Below are 16,172 nucleotides of genomic sequence, written 5' to 3'. Positions count from 1 at the left end.
CCCAGGAAAACAAACCAATGCCCCAATTGGCTAAGTCTTCCCCAAACACCCTCAGGGGACGGGTTACTTGCCTCCCCCGCCAAGCCGTCTGCTCTCAGGCGGCGGCAGGAGGGTGCGCGCGAGCCTCAGCCTCCGCCCGGAAGTCCAGCCTGGGAGTGAGGAGTCACAGACTGCACAGGGCAGCGCCATCTGCCGGTGCTCTGAGTCACCGCCGGAAGCCGGCCCGAAAGCAAAACGGACGTGAAGCATCCACCAAGCTGGAATAGCAGCGGCCGCAGCACCAGCGGGAATCTCCCAGGTACCAGGGCTGGGAGGGCTCCCGAGCCCTCAGGTTCCCACGGCGGCCGCCTCTAGCCTAGAGTTCCTGCGGAGAGAGGAAGGGAGGAAGGGGGCAGACGCAGGGGTTGGGAAAGGAGGAGGAGAGGACTAGGGGAACGACGGCAGGAGGTATCCGGGCAGGAGAGCTGCGGGGCTGGGGTCGCCCTGGCCCCTGCCATACCCTGGGTCCCCGGCCCGCTTGGTCTGGGGCTAGAAAGTGAGTCTCCAAGGACCGGGCTCCGAGACCCGAGCACAGGCGCGCGGTGGGCAGAGCCGCCCTGGGTCAGAGGGTGGTCTCCGGAGTGGAAGGGCCAAGCGGCCTGCCGCCGCCGCTGCGCTGCGATTTGCTGGCAGTGCGGGCGTGGCCGGGAACCCGAGCCTGGGCGGCGGTTCCCGGACATGGATGGGCGGGAGCTTTGGAGAGAGTGAGTGGGAGGACCGCAGGGTCAGCAGGAAGACTGTGGCGCCCACTGCCTCCCCGCCCGGAGTTTGCATGGAGCCTTGGGCAAGTTCGCAGAGGTGCTGGGTCAATGCCACCTACAGCACAAGTCCCTGTCCCCTCTGCGATCCAGCTTATTGCGCGTACCTCCCCTCCCCTCCTCTTGTTCTCCTCCACTTCCTCCAACTTCTCATTCTTCTTCTTCTTCTTCTCCCTCCCTCCCTCCCCTCCTCTCCCTCCCTCCCCTCCCCTCCCTCCCTCCCCTCCCCTTCCTCCCAGTCACCCAGCCTGACAGTTCCATCTTCTAGTCTTTAGTGCAGAAATTTCCTCTGTATTAGGCAGTCCCTGGTCTATGGCAGTGGTCTACCGGCAGGGTCTACAGCCTTTTTACCCACCAAATGGTGAGACGCAATATTTTTCTAAAACTTAGGTATAGCATTTGTTTGAAAACCGTTTCTGGCTTTCCAGACCATAGCTCAAGTCCAAACCTTTAAACCTGGCGTGAGGGGCCCCTCCTGCCTCACGCATCAGTTCTCTCACAGGAGACACACCCACCCAGGGCCCTGGGCCCCCGCACAAACCATGGCCTTCCTCTACATTCTTTGTACCTGCCTATCCCGCAGCCACAGCCCTAACATTCACCTCCCTCTTTCACCACCTTCAGGAGCTCCTGCCCAGTCCTGTTTCCCTTCTCCTGAACTCCTAAAGCGAATTCATTCTGCTTTACTGTGGGCTTCCTTAGCACTTTGTTGGTTTTCTTGGTATGGAGTGCACAGCCAGCTGGAAACCATGCATTCATGCATGTGTATCTCCCCAAGGGTGGGAGCTCCCAGTCAGGAATTATGGCATTTGTTTTTTTTTTTTTCCTTCAAAATCATATAAGGACAATTGGACATAGTGCTCTTTGAACAGATTCACTTTGGGATGAGAGTATGGGATGGGGGAGTGGAGCAGGGAGATGACAGGCATTCAAGGCCCCCAGGAGAGAATGATGCTGAGTACAGTCGGCCCTCCCCTCTATCACTGGTTCTGCACTTGCGCATTCAACCAGAAGCAGATGGAAAGTATTTGAAAAAAATTCTAGAAAGTTCCAAAAAGGAAAACTTGAATTTGCACCCTCTGGCAACTATTTATGTAGCATTTACATTGTATTAGGGATTGTAAGTAATCTAGAGCTGGTTTAAAGTATACAAGAGGATGTGTGTAGGTTATGAGCAAATACTATACCATTTTATATAAGGGACTTGAGCATCCTTGGATTTTGGTATCCACGGGGGTCCTGAAACCAATCCCCCATGGATACCGAGGGACAACTACTTGGAAGCAGAAGGCTTGCTTTTGTGGCTGAATCTGTCAGTTTTTTCTGAGACCTGAGGACAGTGTTTAATTGTTCTGACCTTGTTTGTTCACCTGTAAAAGGAAAACGAGTTTAATGCCAATCCATTTTACTGGCTGGAAATAAAATCTTTTCACTGGTGTGAGCTGGGGCGCATCTGAGAGGTGCACTGGTGTGTGTGTGCGACGGTGTGTCAGTGCTGGGGGTGAGATGCTGATAGGAAGTACTCTGCGGCTGACCAGCTCCTGGATGTTGAAAAGGAATGGAGGTGAGGAAATGAGATGAAGAAAGAGGCAATATGGAAGAAACCAGGAGTAGACATTTACAATTAAGAGCAGTTACAATGTAAAGAGGAAATGGATGTGATATTCCAGTTCATTCCTTTGCCTTTTCAGATTGGACAACTACACACACACACACACACTCACACTCATTAGCCCAAGCTTATGTCTGCTTCACCCTGGTTCCTGTAAAACAGAGAACGTTGCCCGCCATCCAGTTCTACAAGGATCAAGTCGTTAGCCATTGCAGTCACTGACCTACAGTGCACGCTGAAAGGAATTCGGGATGAAAAACAGGATGAGACACTCTGTGCTTTGGGAAAACAGCCTCCTTAGAGAGAGGTATCGCAGGAAAAAATTTTAATGAACCCAGATTCTTGCACTTCTCCTACGTAGGAAAGCACTAAAATCACTAACTGAGACATCTGGTCCTCGTGACTAGCAGTAACCCTTTACTGATATGTATGTCTGACTGCGTGCATCCCCTGAAATCTTGCTTCTCCCCCTACCTCCTCAGAGCTCTCTGAGAGGCTGTCTCCCAGCCTACAGTCCTCAGTAAGACCCCCGAATAAAACTTAGCTCACGACTTAATCTCCCATTGTGCGTTTTTTATTTCAGTCCACAGGTCAAAACTCTTATGCTCATGTAAGATCAAATCCAAATTTATTCCTGTCTTTCATCTCCAGTTTACCTGATTCTTTCCTTCTTTGAGTCTCTTTGGCGCCACCTTCTGGTAGGCGCAGTGCTATCAAGTTTGAATATCCCTCCTGGCTCCTAGGTTTTTATTTTCCGAAACATCCTCAAGTGTAAGGTGAGGAAATGTGAGGTGAGAAGTGGCCTGGAGGCAGGCTGAGGCTTGCTCTGCGGTGGGACTTGCCCACTGCAGACACATCAGTCTTCTGACCCTTGCAGCCCTCGGGTTCAAGCCCTGCAGCTGACGGCTCTGGAGGGACTTATTGAAGTGAGGGCAGTGAGGAACTTAACACTGTGTCCTCTATTAAATGACCTATTAAGTATAGAGCACTGTTTTCAAACTGTGCCATTGTTGTATTTTCTTGGTTGACGTTTTTTTTTTTTGCGGTACGCGGGCCTCTCACCTCTGCGGCCTCTCCCGCTGCGGAGTACAGGCTCCGGACGCGCAGGCTCAGGGGCCATGGCTCACGGGCCCAGCCGTTCCGCGGCATGTGGGATCCTCCCGGACCAGGGCACGAACCCGTGTCCCGTGCATCGGCAGGCGGACTCTCAACCACTGCACCACCAGGGAAGCCCCTGGTTGACGTTTTAATACATTCTTTTTCAAACTTTAAAGAATGTGCACTGGTTTGGGCTTTTATATTTAGAGTGTGAACTTCACACCGTTTCTTTTTTTTTTTTCCCACCACCCTTTTTTTTTCTTTTAAACCAAAGACATCTCCTCTTGAAAAAAATATCTTAGGATGAAGCTTCAAAGGAACCATTCAACAGTGAAGAGGCTCCAGTTAAAACAGTTGTGTTCCCCACCCACTTTCCCCTCCTGCCCTTGAGGCCCAGAAGACCCACCCGCTCCAAGTCTAAATGAAATATACTTTCAAGACTGCTGCAGGAGGCCCTTCTAGTCCACTGGGGTACTGAAAGAAGAAGGACCAGGGAATGGCCCAGCTGTTTATAAAAATGAGCGCATGCATGATGACCCTTATCTCTAGGTGGAGTTTCCAGTACTTTTCTTGTTTGCTAATTTTCCAAATTGGAACATATTTTTCTTGTGTAGCTTTACAATTTTTGAGTTACAAATATACATACCAATTGAAAAAAAGATAGCATAATAGAAAAAATAGCTTATAGCATCATGGGATTATGGGTGATGATTTGTGCTTTTATTTTCCAAAATGTTTTCAACTGTAACAGCAGAGAGATTCAGGGAAAACAAGATGAGCTGATAAACTTTAGTAATTTACTGACTAGCAGCCCAGGTTTCTAGAAGGTTTAATAGAAATAAATGCAGCATTTATAAGATTTTTCTAAAAGTATAAAAATTAATATGCTGCAAAAGCTTTTCACAACTTGCAGCAAGGTGCCTGCTGCGATTTTGCTCCCACCGTCCCACGGAGACGATCTTCCTTGACAATTACATTTTAAAGGGATGGCTGCTAGGGACTTGAGAAGGATTGTCTTGGGCTGTAGAATAGGAAAGAGGCTTTTCAAAATGTTTACATCTCAAAGGAGCAGAGGAAGAACTTATGATGACAAATTGCCTAAAGTAAGTGCTCTAAGGAAAGAGAGGTCAGGCACCAGAGGCAGGAAGAAGCTTGTCTAAAGTTTAGTCAAGCTGGTGGGGAAAGTGAAGCCTGGATCCAGAATTAGTGCCTGATTCAAAGTGTGCATCTGATGACTGGAGATTTGGGCTTCATGTTCTACCTCCATGCCCAGGGGCTCCCTTCACAGCTTCCAGCCCAGTTTCAACAGCTCCCGTGGAAAATGGTGTATTGTTTTCGAGTCCTTCTGATTTAAAGTAAATTTCGTGTCTTCCCAGGAGCCCACATTTTAGGGCAGACCATCCCAGAAAAACCCTCTAAAATCTGTTGAAATCCATCCAGCTGTTTTCATGGGACATCGTGACAGAAATGTCATTTTTATTTATAGTATATTATAATTCATAGAACATTGCTTATAAATTATGCCAGAGACAGCAAACTGAAGAACTATTAGTAATAGGGGGATTTATCTTACAGTTCTGGAAGTCGGAAGTCCGTAAGATATTGGCAGAGCTACATTTTAAGTCTGGAGGCTCTAGGGCAGAGTCCGTTCCCTTGCCTTGTGCAGCTCCCAGAGGCTGCCTGCGTTCTGTGTCTCCACACCGTCCTGACCTTTGCGTCCATCCTCACTTCTCCTTCTCTGGCTCTGACCCTCCTGCCTTCCTCTTATAAGAAGCCTGTGATTACACTGAACCCACCTGATGATCCAGGTGACTCCATCTCAAGATCCTTAGTTCAGTCACATACGCCAAGTCCTTATTGCCATGTAAGATAACATCGTCACAGGTTTTGGAGATTCAACATGGATGTTTGGGGATGCAGTCATTCTGCTGACCATACCCAGTGTCCACAGACTGGGGTGGAGGTGTGACTAGTGACTAGTGCGCAGTGGCTAGTGGAGGGCATGGCTAATGTGCTTCTGTGTTGTGCTTTGGGTACAGACCTTCACTGATGGATGATCTCTGTGAAGCAAATGGCACTTTTGCTATCAACTTATTAAAACTGCTGGGTGAAAAGGACAACCTGCGAAACGTGTTCTTCTCTCCCCTGAGCCTCTCCTCTGCCCTGACCATGGTCTTAATGGGGGCCAAAGGAAACACTGCGGCGCAGATGTCCCAGGTATGCGTGCCCACCACAAAGGAAGACCAAGGGCGGGCTTCCTCTGTGCTTTCATAGAGCTGGTCTGTTCATCCTTCACTCCAGCTGATGGAAGCCAGTGAGGCTGGGAGGTGGGAGGGGCACCGTGGTGATGGAGAGAAAGCAGACATGGGTAGAAAGGTGAATTTTGTAAAACGGAATCTCCTGCTAGTTTTCATGGGAGAAATCAAGTCACTACGTTATTTTCTGCATCTTTGATAAGAAAGGTGAACTAAAATTCTGTTCCACAAAAAGGCCAAGAATTTCCACTTTGTTCTGTTTTAAACTTTTGCTAACATTGTATTTCAAATTGAAATGCAACTGTGTAAATGAACCTTTTTGTTAAATCGGTTGTTTCTAGTGTACAATTACGCATAAATGGAAGACGAATGCAACACAAATGAGGACTTACATCTTCTGGAGTTTTTTAGAGGGAATATATTTTCTGATTGATCTGAAATGGGTTATATGTGCCCTTAGCTACCAATGAAGTAGTGGATATTACTTTAGGAAAGTAGACCTTCCCCTATTTATGTCTTAGTTTCTTTGACTGTCTGGTGAATGTATCCCAGAAAACTGTCATATACACATCACGTTCCCACTAATAGTGGGGTGCACAGACACCCCCCAGAAGCGTGTCCACAGCCACAGTTGAATCCCTGGTGGCTCTTTCTTCCAGCTTCCTGGAGGAATGAGGCTTTGGACTGGGGTTGTTGGGAGATAAGGGAACAGCCTTGATTCTCACTCTGACCTGACATTTAAGTCACAGTCTGGTCTGGAGGACTTCTGTGGAATTGCTAATGAAACATTTCTGCTCATCTTGTCTTCTGTGGGTCATTCCCGCTACCTGTTCGTTCTGTTCTGTCTCCCTCCTGAGTTATTACGTGCTGTCTTCCTGGCATAGATAAATCTGCTAGAGCAGGGCTTTCCACCTGGGGGCGATTTTTCCTCCTTGGAACAGTTGACAAAGTCTGGACAGAGTTGGTGGTCATAACCAAGAGGTGCTACTGACATCTAGTGAGCAGAGGCCAAAAATGCAGCTAAATATCCTAGGATGTGCAGGATAGCCTCCCAACAAAGTATGTGGCCCCAAAAGTCTATACTGCCAGGTTGAGGAACCCTGTGCTAGACGGTTAAACAAAACTCATTTTAAAATAGGATTCTCGGTGATTTTCAGTGTAGAAATTTGTTTGGAAATAGCTGTTTGGGGGAGAAATGGCATGTCAAAAGTTGCCGTTCTCGTCTTCTATTACCAGGCACTTTGTTTGAACAAAGGTGGAGATATTCACCAAGGATTCCAGTCACTTCTCATGGAATTGAACAAATCTGGCCCTCAGTACTTGCTCAGAACTGCCAACAGACTCTTTGGGGAAAAGACATGTGATTTCCTGCCAGTAAGTAGTGTTCGCACACTGATGAAAAAGAAATTGAAAATAATACAGAAACTACAGAAGAGCAGAGATAAAGTGTAACTCTGCTGCCTTAAAAATGTGCTTTGGGCTTCCCTGGTGGCACAGTGGTTGAGAGTCCGCCTGCCGATGCAGGGGACGCGGGTTCGTGCCCCGGTCCGGGAAGATCCCACATGCCGCGGAGCGGCTGGGCCCGTGAGCCATGACCGCTGAGCCTGCGTGTCCGGAGCCTGTGCTCCGCAACAGGAGAGGCCACAACAGTGAGAGGCCCATGTACCACAAAAAAAAAAAAAAAAAAAAAGTGTTTAGAATTATATTTTGTAAATGTAATTTTGAATTTTATGATTGCTTCTGAATTGTGTCCTTTGAAAAAGTATTGTCTCTGATATATCTTCCCAGATGTCAATTTCAATTTGTCCATCTTCCTGCACCCAGACCTGCCTCTCCCCCTTGATCCCCTTCTCAGTGACCACATCACTCTCGCCATCCCCTGGTCTCATCTCTGACTGTTGGGCTGTTTCTGTGGAGCTGGCCTCGCAAAGTCTCTTAAATTTGTCCCGTCTTCTGAATCACCACCGCCATTGCCTGGGTCCAGACTCTCACATCTTCTACACTATTACTTTAATTGTTTCCTAATGGGTCTCTCCAAATTCAGCCTAGTCTTTTCACACTACTGACAGAATAATCTTTCTAAAATTAAAATCTGTTCATAAAAAATAAGGTTTTGAACCTGGGTAGTTCCTATTTACTGCAACATATAATTCCAAAGTTCCCTAGTCCAGTAAAAGCCTGCCATTGTTCAATAAGTGAAGTCCAAAAAATTATGCCACATAATATGCAGAGTGATGCTATCTTAAGATTAATGAAATGATCAGGACAAGTCCGGCCATCTTATTGGCCAGCACTTCCAAGGGTTATTTTGTTAGACTCAGATATAATCGTGTTCTAGCTGCTGTTGGGTACTACCCTGTGGAGGTTGCCTGCTCTGGGCTTAAATATTATTGGAGATGATTCTGGATCCCTCAGCTAGTTAGGTTTTCTAGGATAAGCACTAGTGATTCCAGGAATCTCCTGGTTAATTGATATTCATTTTTGAATATCAGACTGACCTTTGAATACTGTAATTGGGGAATACTGGGGACACAGGGAACTATTCTCCAGTTTTCTTGGTTGCTTGGGTCCTTCTTCTCTCTACATCTTCTTTCTTCTGTAGAAGCTAAAATGTTTGAGAACAGGAGATGGGCGGAGGATGGGAGCCCATTGCCAGGCACATTATATCAGAAAACAAGTTTTCATGAGGTGAGTTATCCTTGGGTTTTAATGTATTGCATATAACAACCTTCTTGATTTTATCCCAACTTATATTCCATGGCTCATCCCTTGTCACTGTTTTCCCTAATACCCTACACACACACACACACACACACACACACACACACACACACACACACACACACACACACAAATGATTCCACTCCTGGAGGACCTGTAAGATTTGTTGATAATCTAGTTCTACAATGGAGCCTCCCAGTCATTTCCTAAGGATGTTTCGGACACTGTGGTTGGTGCTGATGATACAAAAATGAGTAAAAGAGGGTTAGACCACCTAGTAGGGGAGACAAAATCAAACAGAAAGTCAGTATGGAGTTTAAGCGTTTGACAGGAATATTCACGGGCTGTTTTGTGCATGGCTGCCGCCGTCTATATTCTCAAAACATATTGTAGGGGCTTCCCTGGTGGCGCAGTGGTTGGGAGTCTGCCTGCCAATGCAGGGGACACGGGTTCAGGCCCCGGTCTGGGAAGATCCCACATGCCGCGGAGCGGCTGGGCCCGTGAGCCATGGCCGCTGAGCCTGCGCATCCGGAGCCTGTGCTCCGCAACGCGAGAGGCCACAGCAGTGAGAGGCTCACGTACTGCAAAAAAAATAAATAAATAAAATTGTAATTATAGTGTGTATATGTTTCTCCCTCAACAGACTATGAGCCACCTCAGGTCCAAGGTCATGTCTTCACCCTGGTGTCCAGCACCTGGCACAGTACCAGGCACAAAGCCAGCAGTCTATACATTTTGATTAATTGCATAAATGAGTCTTAAAGTACAGGGTGCCCTGTGCAAGCATTTGTGCTAGAAACACGTTAAGAAATGTTTTCACACTTTTAGGAAACTTTGACAAGTAGAATATGGCCAAACTAGGTATTTTGCATTTGTAGGCTTTTAAGGAATCCTGCCAGAAGTTCTATCAGGCAGACCTGGAGGAACTGAACTTTTCTAAAGACACTGAAGAATGCAGGAAACACGTAAATGACTGGGTGACGGAGAAGACTGAAGGTGAGAGATTTTCATTTCAGGAGATGTGGTGTTATGAGGGACACAGAGCTGAGATTGCCGGATGTGACCTCCACGGGTGGCCACTGTGACTCTAACCTGGGATGTGACCTCCACGGGTGGCCACTGTGACCCTGTAACCTGGGATGTGACCTCCACGGGTGGCCACTGGGACCCTGTAACCTGGGATGTGACCTCCACGGGTGGCCACTGGGACCCTGTAACCTGGGATGTGACCTCCACGGGTGGCCACTGGGACCCTGTAACCTGGGATGTGACCTCCACGGGTGGCCACTGTGACCCTGTAACCTGGGATGTGACCTCCACGGGGTGGCCACTGTGACCCTGTAACCTGGGATGTGACCTCCACGGGTGGCCACTGTGACCCTGTAACCTGGGATGTGACCTCCACGGGTGGCCACTGTGACCCTGTAACCAGTAGTCTGTTTATGTGTGTTTGCTGGGCTTTCAGGCCATTGATGCAATTCTGATATTTTTCTTGGGCTTACGAAGTGGTGATTTCTGAAAAATGCTTAAACCTAATGTTAGTCTCTCAGATGCCCTCCCCTCTGGAAGGTAATGGAACATCCCCGAAAAATGCTTCCTCTTTGGTGCCCCATTTAACTTCTACCTGCGAGGACACCGCCGTGCTCTAAGGGCAGGAGGACATTCCATGTAGATTATAGCTGAGGTGGGACAACGTTTCATGTCACCTCCCGGTGGTGATGTGAGCTGCTCTAGTTCATCCACAGCCCTCTCCTGCCCTCTGAACTTGGCTGTGGCTATGTTTGCTTTTCTGAATTTGCTCCAGATCCTGGAAGTGCAGCTAATGTGGAGCATACAGGGTGCCCTGTCCAGATACATTGTCTCAGCAGAAACATTTCTGCCAGTTCTCAATTAGAGTGCAGAGGAAAAGGACGTGCTTTTCAGAACTCTAAGTACTCAGCACGTAATTTAGAGACGTCAGCAGGAGGGGAGGTTATGTCACTCGTTTGTTCACGTGCCCGCCTGGCACTCATTATTCCATCTTATGGCGCATCCACTGTGCGTCAGGCAGCCACAGTACCCGTGATCACACAGGCAGCCAACGACCATCGGAAGGGAAGAGCCTTTCACGTTGATATTTTCGTACGTCACGTGTGTAGTGGTCTCTGGCTCTCCAGTTGATCTAGCAGCACTGAGTCACCTAGGGAAGCCAGAAGCTTCTCCACACCTCACCCTCCCTCCACCACCCACTTCCCCCTCCACGGCTGCTCACACCCTTCCTTCCACCAGGTTGACCACCCAAGGTTTCCCAGAATAGCAGAGCTGGAGGGGAGGTTGGGGATCACCTTGTCTCCGCTCTCATTGGACAACTCAATTCGGGCCCCTTTATTGCATCCCCCTAATTCTTTTGACCCATTCCCTCCCTCCAGGAAGCTGCCTTCTCCCATTTACAGATCTGTATCCCCATCCTTTGGAAGCCTCTTCTCACCTAAATGAGACTTGAAGGTGGGCACAGAGCAATGATTCTTAACCAGAATCAACCTCTAGGGGATATCTGGCCATAACTGAAGACATTTTCAGTTGTCATAGTTGGGGGAAGCGATACTGGCTAAACATCCTAAACGCATAGGACCATCCCCCAAACAAAGAATTATGTGACCTAAAATGCCAGTAGTGGCGTGGCTGAGAAATTATGGTGCCAAGGTCGAGAAGCTTACGGATGGAATCGAGACTCTTGGGTTATTTTCTCAGCTCAACCACTTGGTCGCCTATGTGACCTTGGCAAAAAGTCAGGCAAATACTCTGAACCTGAATTTCTACATCTATAAATTGAGGGCAAGATGATCGTTGACCTGCCTGCTTCAAGACTGTTGTTTAAGGATAAACACTACGCTGTATGTGTGCACAGAATGAAACACCATCACCCCGATTCCTCAGGCAGCCGGAACAACAGGATCCAGCCTTTTCTCCACCAAGCCTCGGCTTTCAGTGTCAAGAGAACTTTTGTAAAAGAATGTTTATTCTCCCCCAATAGCAATAACTTTCTCTCATACTCTTTACAGGAAAGATTTCAGAGATACTGGGGGCTGGGGCAATCGGTCCTCTGACTAAGCTGGTCCTCGTGAATGCAACCTATTTCAAAGGAAAGTGGGACGAGCAATTTGACAGAAAGCACACGAGGGGAATGACCTTTAAAACCAACAAGGTAGGGGCATAATTTTGCAGATATACAGCTACTTTCTAAAGTAATACTCTGGGAAACGTTGTGAGTGAATGGAAAAACATAATTTATTTCACACTGTCTTGATTCTTAATTTATTATTTCTGAAGGAATTTCATGCCCCCTATATATCTCTTATTGGAATGGGAAAGAGAAAAACTAAAATAATTGTTACACGGATCATTTTGGTTTTGGATCCTTGGTCAAATTGATCTTCTCTCTCTGGTCATGTTATTTGGATTGAAAGAAACTGTCTTCTAAGCCTTGGAATTATGTTTGTATTTTACTATCACTGTTGTATTTAGACACTTTCTTGCAACAGTCAGTGACAACTATGACTATTTATTGCCTTAGAATTCATGGCTGTACAATTCCTAATACAAGAAAAAAAAGTGTTAGCAAATGTTCAGGCCAGCTTTGTTTTTATTTATTCTTGGAACTTCTTAAGAAATAAAAATTATACATATTTAAGGTGTACAAGGTGAGGATTTGATAAACATATACATAGTGAAATGATTACCGCAGTCAAGCTAATTAAAATATCTTTCCCTCACATAGTTACCATATATTTTCTGTGATGACAGCACCTGAAATCTACCCTCTTAGCAAATTTCCAGTATTTGATACAGTATTATTAACTATAGCATCATGTTGTATATTTGATTTCTAGAATTACATGCCTAACTTTAAAAACACTTTTCTCCATTCACTTTTGAATATAATAACGGCTGGGGTCAGTAACTGTTAGCTTGGAATTTGACCTCCATCTGCTTGATAACAGCGTATTGCACAAAAATTTATAAATCTAGAATATATTTGATGCAAGCTTTAAAAATGGTGTACCCTAGACATCTGATCAAGGTTCCCCCTTCAAGAAAAGCAAGGCCATAAAGCCAGTTATTTAGTTGAGCAAGTTTTCAGAATAGAAGTATAACTCCCGGGGCTTCCCTGGTGGCGCAGTGGTTAAGAATCCGCCTGCCAATGCAGCGGACATGGGTTCGAGCCCTGGTCCAGGAAGATCCCACATGCCGCAGAGCAACGAAGCCCGTGAGCCACAACTACTGAGCCCGCGTGCCCAGAGCCCGTGCTCCACAACAAGAGAAGCCACCGCAATGAGAAGCCCGCGCACTACAACAAAGAGTAGTAGCCCCCGCTCGCCGCAACCAGAGAAAGCCCGCGCGCAGCAACAAAGACCCAACGCAGCCAAAAATAAATAATTTATTGGGAAAAAAAAAGTATAACTCCCTCTGGCCTATATACCTTTTCCAACCAGATCTTTCTGCCTAAAGACCTGAATATTAGTTAAATTTCCCCTTAACTTGGAAAAATAATTTTTTTTTTTAGATATATATTTTTTTAATGAATTTATTTTTGGCTGTGTTGGGTCTTCGTTTCTGTGCGAGGGCTTTCTCTAGTTGCGGTGAGCGGGGGTCACTCTTCATCGCGCTGTGCGGGCGTCTCACTGTCGCGGCCTTCTCTTGTTGCGGAGCACAGGCTCCAGACGCGCAGGCTCAGTAGCTGTGGTGCGCGGGCTTAGTTGTTCCACGGCATGTGGGATTTTCCCAGACCAGGGCTCGAACCCGTGTCCCCTGCATTGGCAGGCAGATTCTCAACCACTGCGCCACCAGGGAAGCCCGAGAAATAATTTTTTAATTAAAAGGTCCCTGGGAGTGCTTCTCTACCCATCTTCCCAAAAGAGAAAAAACCCCACAATTTCTTCTGAGAATAATATAGTTTTGTGTCTCTCTATATCCATCAATTGATTCTCTCCCGCCTCATAATACTTGATCTGCTGGGGCAACAGAATGTTAGACTCCACGCTAATATGTAACAATGAAGACTTTACATCAATCAGCGTAAGTGCATAGAAATAATAATTATATGTACCTAGGGATTCTGCAAATCAGACATATCTTTTAGTGCACTGCGCTCATTTCTCAGTAATTTGATTTTCATGTTGTATTCTTATTAGGAGAAGACGACAGTGCAGATGATGTTCAAGCAAGCTAAACTGAAAATGGGGTATGTGGAGGAGGTGCATGCCCAGGTCCTGGAGCTGCCCTACGTGGAGGGGGTGCTGGGTATGCTCATTTTACTGCCTGATGACAACACAGATCTCGCCGTGGTAAGCCCCTTGGCAATGAGTCTGAGTGTCCATGGATCCAGGCTAAGCTCATTTTAAAAAGTCCATCCACCAGATAGCATTTGAGGAATTTCCAATTTAGGATTATTTTAAGGAGTGCTAAGTGAACACCGCTGCATGTCTTTGGGTGAACATGTGTATGCATTTCCTGTTGAGGGTACAACTAGGAGTGGAATTGCTGGTATTGACAAATTTTGATGAAGCTTAGAAGAGAGACTTCCAAAAATATAAGAACATTATTATTTATTTTGAAGGGAGGGTCTAGTTGAGAGCCCAATAATTACTGAACAAAAGGACAGGAAAAGGATAAGAATGGATCTGGGCCGTGTTCCTCAAACATTAATGTGCGTATGAACCTAATGGGATCTTGTTAAAATGCAGACTTTGATCTGGGGGCAGTTATGGCCTGAGATTGTGCATTTCTAACAAGATTCCAAGTGATGCAGATGCCGTTGGTCATAGACCAACTTGAGGAGCAAGCGTCTAAAGTACAGGTGAGGAATTTATCTCAGACACGAGGAAGACATCTTCCCGTGACGGAAAGTGGGGGTTCAGGATGGGGGAAAGTAACTTTGTAGGGTGGGAGGCACAAGAGTGATAGTATGCTCGTTATCTGGCTCTCTGGGGTGGAGGGGAAGCATTATGATATTTAGTGATCCCTGTGGTGTAAATACCCCCAACCGTGGCTGAATTTAGGCTCCCGAGGGTTTAACAATTGACTCTCACCGGAGATACAAGCCAGCTCCAGCCCACCGCCTGCACACCAGCACACCGCTGTGAGGCTAGGGCCTGCCTGATCTCCCTGGCTTCTCCATGGAATCAGGAAGGTCCTGGCATAAGTCAAGGATGAGCTCTGTCACGGCAACTTGAGAAGAAAATTAGGAGAGTCTAGGAATAGAGCTGACATCCAAACCCGGCTGTCACGGGAGAGGAGAACTCACCTGGACTCCAGGTGGTGAAGGGAAGTGAGGACGCAAGTGGAAGCCCCCTCTTCCTCCTTTATTTCTTCCCTGTGGATAAACAGAATGAGTTCTGGGTCTTGTAGGTTTTGAAACTCCAGGGCAGGCAGAGGGCAAACAAGGATGCCAGAAGCAATCGTCCTGTGGAATTCCCCATTGCTGCTCTCCCCTTCCCAGAATCCATGTCTTCCTTCCCGTTCAGATGATCCCTGATTTCCCCATTTTTCATCCATCAGAGTTCTGAGCCATGCTTTGTCTCCCTTTTGTCGAACAAGTTCTCAAACTCATGGTAAAGTGTTTCGCGTGAATACAATCAATTGGTTATGAGAATTTTCTAAACTAAAAAAACGCTTGAAATGAATTTGGTACAGATAGTTAAAAATAAAACCCTATCTTTGTCTCAGGTGTTTTCTAACTGTTCTTCTCTTGTGTCCATAAAACAAGGAAAATGCAAGAATTTGAGGGGAAATCCGGGTGTGTTTATAAGAGGAAATATCCCTTACATTGTCTTGGACTAGATCTCACCATCTAGCTGCAGGTCACGCGTGTGTGTGGAGGTGTTAATGAGTGGGGGGATGGATGGGTACCAGGCTCTTGTCATCTAGCTTTTAAGATTTAACTCTTCATTATTTCAGGTGGAAAAGGCACTTACATATGAGAAGTTCAGAGCCTGGACAAATCCAGAAAAGCTGACTAAGTATAAAGTTCAAGTTTTTCTTCCCAGATTAAAGCTGGAGGAGAGTTATGACTTGGAGGCTTTTCTTCGAAGTTTAGGAATGACTGATGCTTTTGAGGAAGCCAAGGCCGACTTTTCTGGAATGTCAGCCAAGAAGAACGTGCCCATGTCCAAGGTCATGCACAAGTGCTTTGTAGAGGTCAACGAGGAGGGCACGGAGGCAGCTGCGGCCACCGCGGTGGTCAGGAACTCCCGGTGCAACAGAACTGAGCCAAGATTTTGTGCAGACCACCCTTTCCTTTTCTTCATCAGGCACCATGAAACCAACAGCATTTTGTTCTGTGGCAAGTTCTCTTCTCCATAAAGAGGTGCAGTCGTTGTACGTCACTCTGCCTACCCTGCCTTACTTCAAATTCCCTGTGACCAAATTGATGCGGTGGTTTGAATGCCAAAATAAAGTGTAATTATGATAACAGGACCCCCTCACAGAGTTGTTGAGAGGATTTAATAGGTTGATAAAGAGCAATACCTGCTATAGTAGTACACAATATCATTATTAGACAAGAGTCAATTGCATTTTTATGCATCTAAAATGCAATAGTTAGAAAATGTAATTAATTCTGCACTAAAAATATAATGTTCTTAGGAATGATAATTAACAAAAGATAAGCAAGACTGTTACGCTGAAAATTATAAAGTGCTATTGACAGTC

General features: G+C 46.5%; 1 protein-coding gene across 3 annotated transcripts; it reads left to right on the top strand.

Annotated features, from left to right (window-relative positions):
• Window positions 1-247: 247 nt before the first annotated feature.
• On the top strand, window positions 248-15,929 carry LOC136132698 (serpin B8). Of its 3 annotated transcripts, none has more exons than XM_065889604.1 (7): window positions 248-298; window positions 5,547-5,724; window positions 6,999-7,136; window positions 9,362-9,479; window positions 11,525-11,667; window positions 13,655-13,807; window positions 15,420-15,929. In XM_065889604.1, exons 2-7 carry the CDS (start codon window positions 5,557-5,559, stop codon window positions 15,822-15,824), a joined length of 1,125 nt encoding a protein of 374 aa, XP_065745676.1. In that variant the 5' UTR covers window positions 248-298; window positions 5,547-5,556; the 3' UTR covers window positions 15,825-15,929. The 3 variants fall into 3 exon arrangements, with proteins under 3 accessions (XP_065745676.1, XP_065745678.1, XP_065745677.1); XM_065889606.1 differs by lacking the exon at window positions 248-298 and adding an exon at window positions 13,487-13,489 and having other exon boundaries at window positions 5,545-5,724; window positions 15,420-15,824; XM_065889605.1 differs by lacking the exon at window positions 248-298 and having other exon boundaries at window positions 5,557-5,724; window positions 15,509-15,532.
• Window positions 15,930-16,172: the final 243 nt, after the last annotated feature.

This window comes from Phocoena phocoena, chromosome 13 (genome assembly GCF_963924675.1).
Source record: "Phocoena phocoena chromosome 13, mPhoPho1.1, whole genome shotgun sequence".
NCBI lineage: Eukaryota > Metazoa > Chordata > Mammalia > Artiodactyla > Phocoenidae > Phocoena > Phocoena phocoena.
This window is presented reverse-complemented; position numbering and strand designations above follow the sequence as displayed.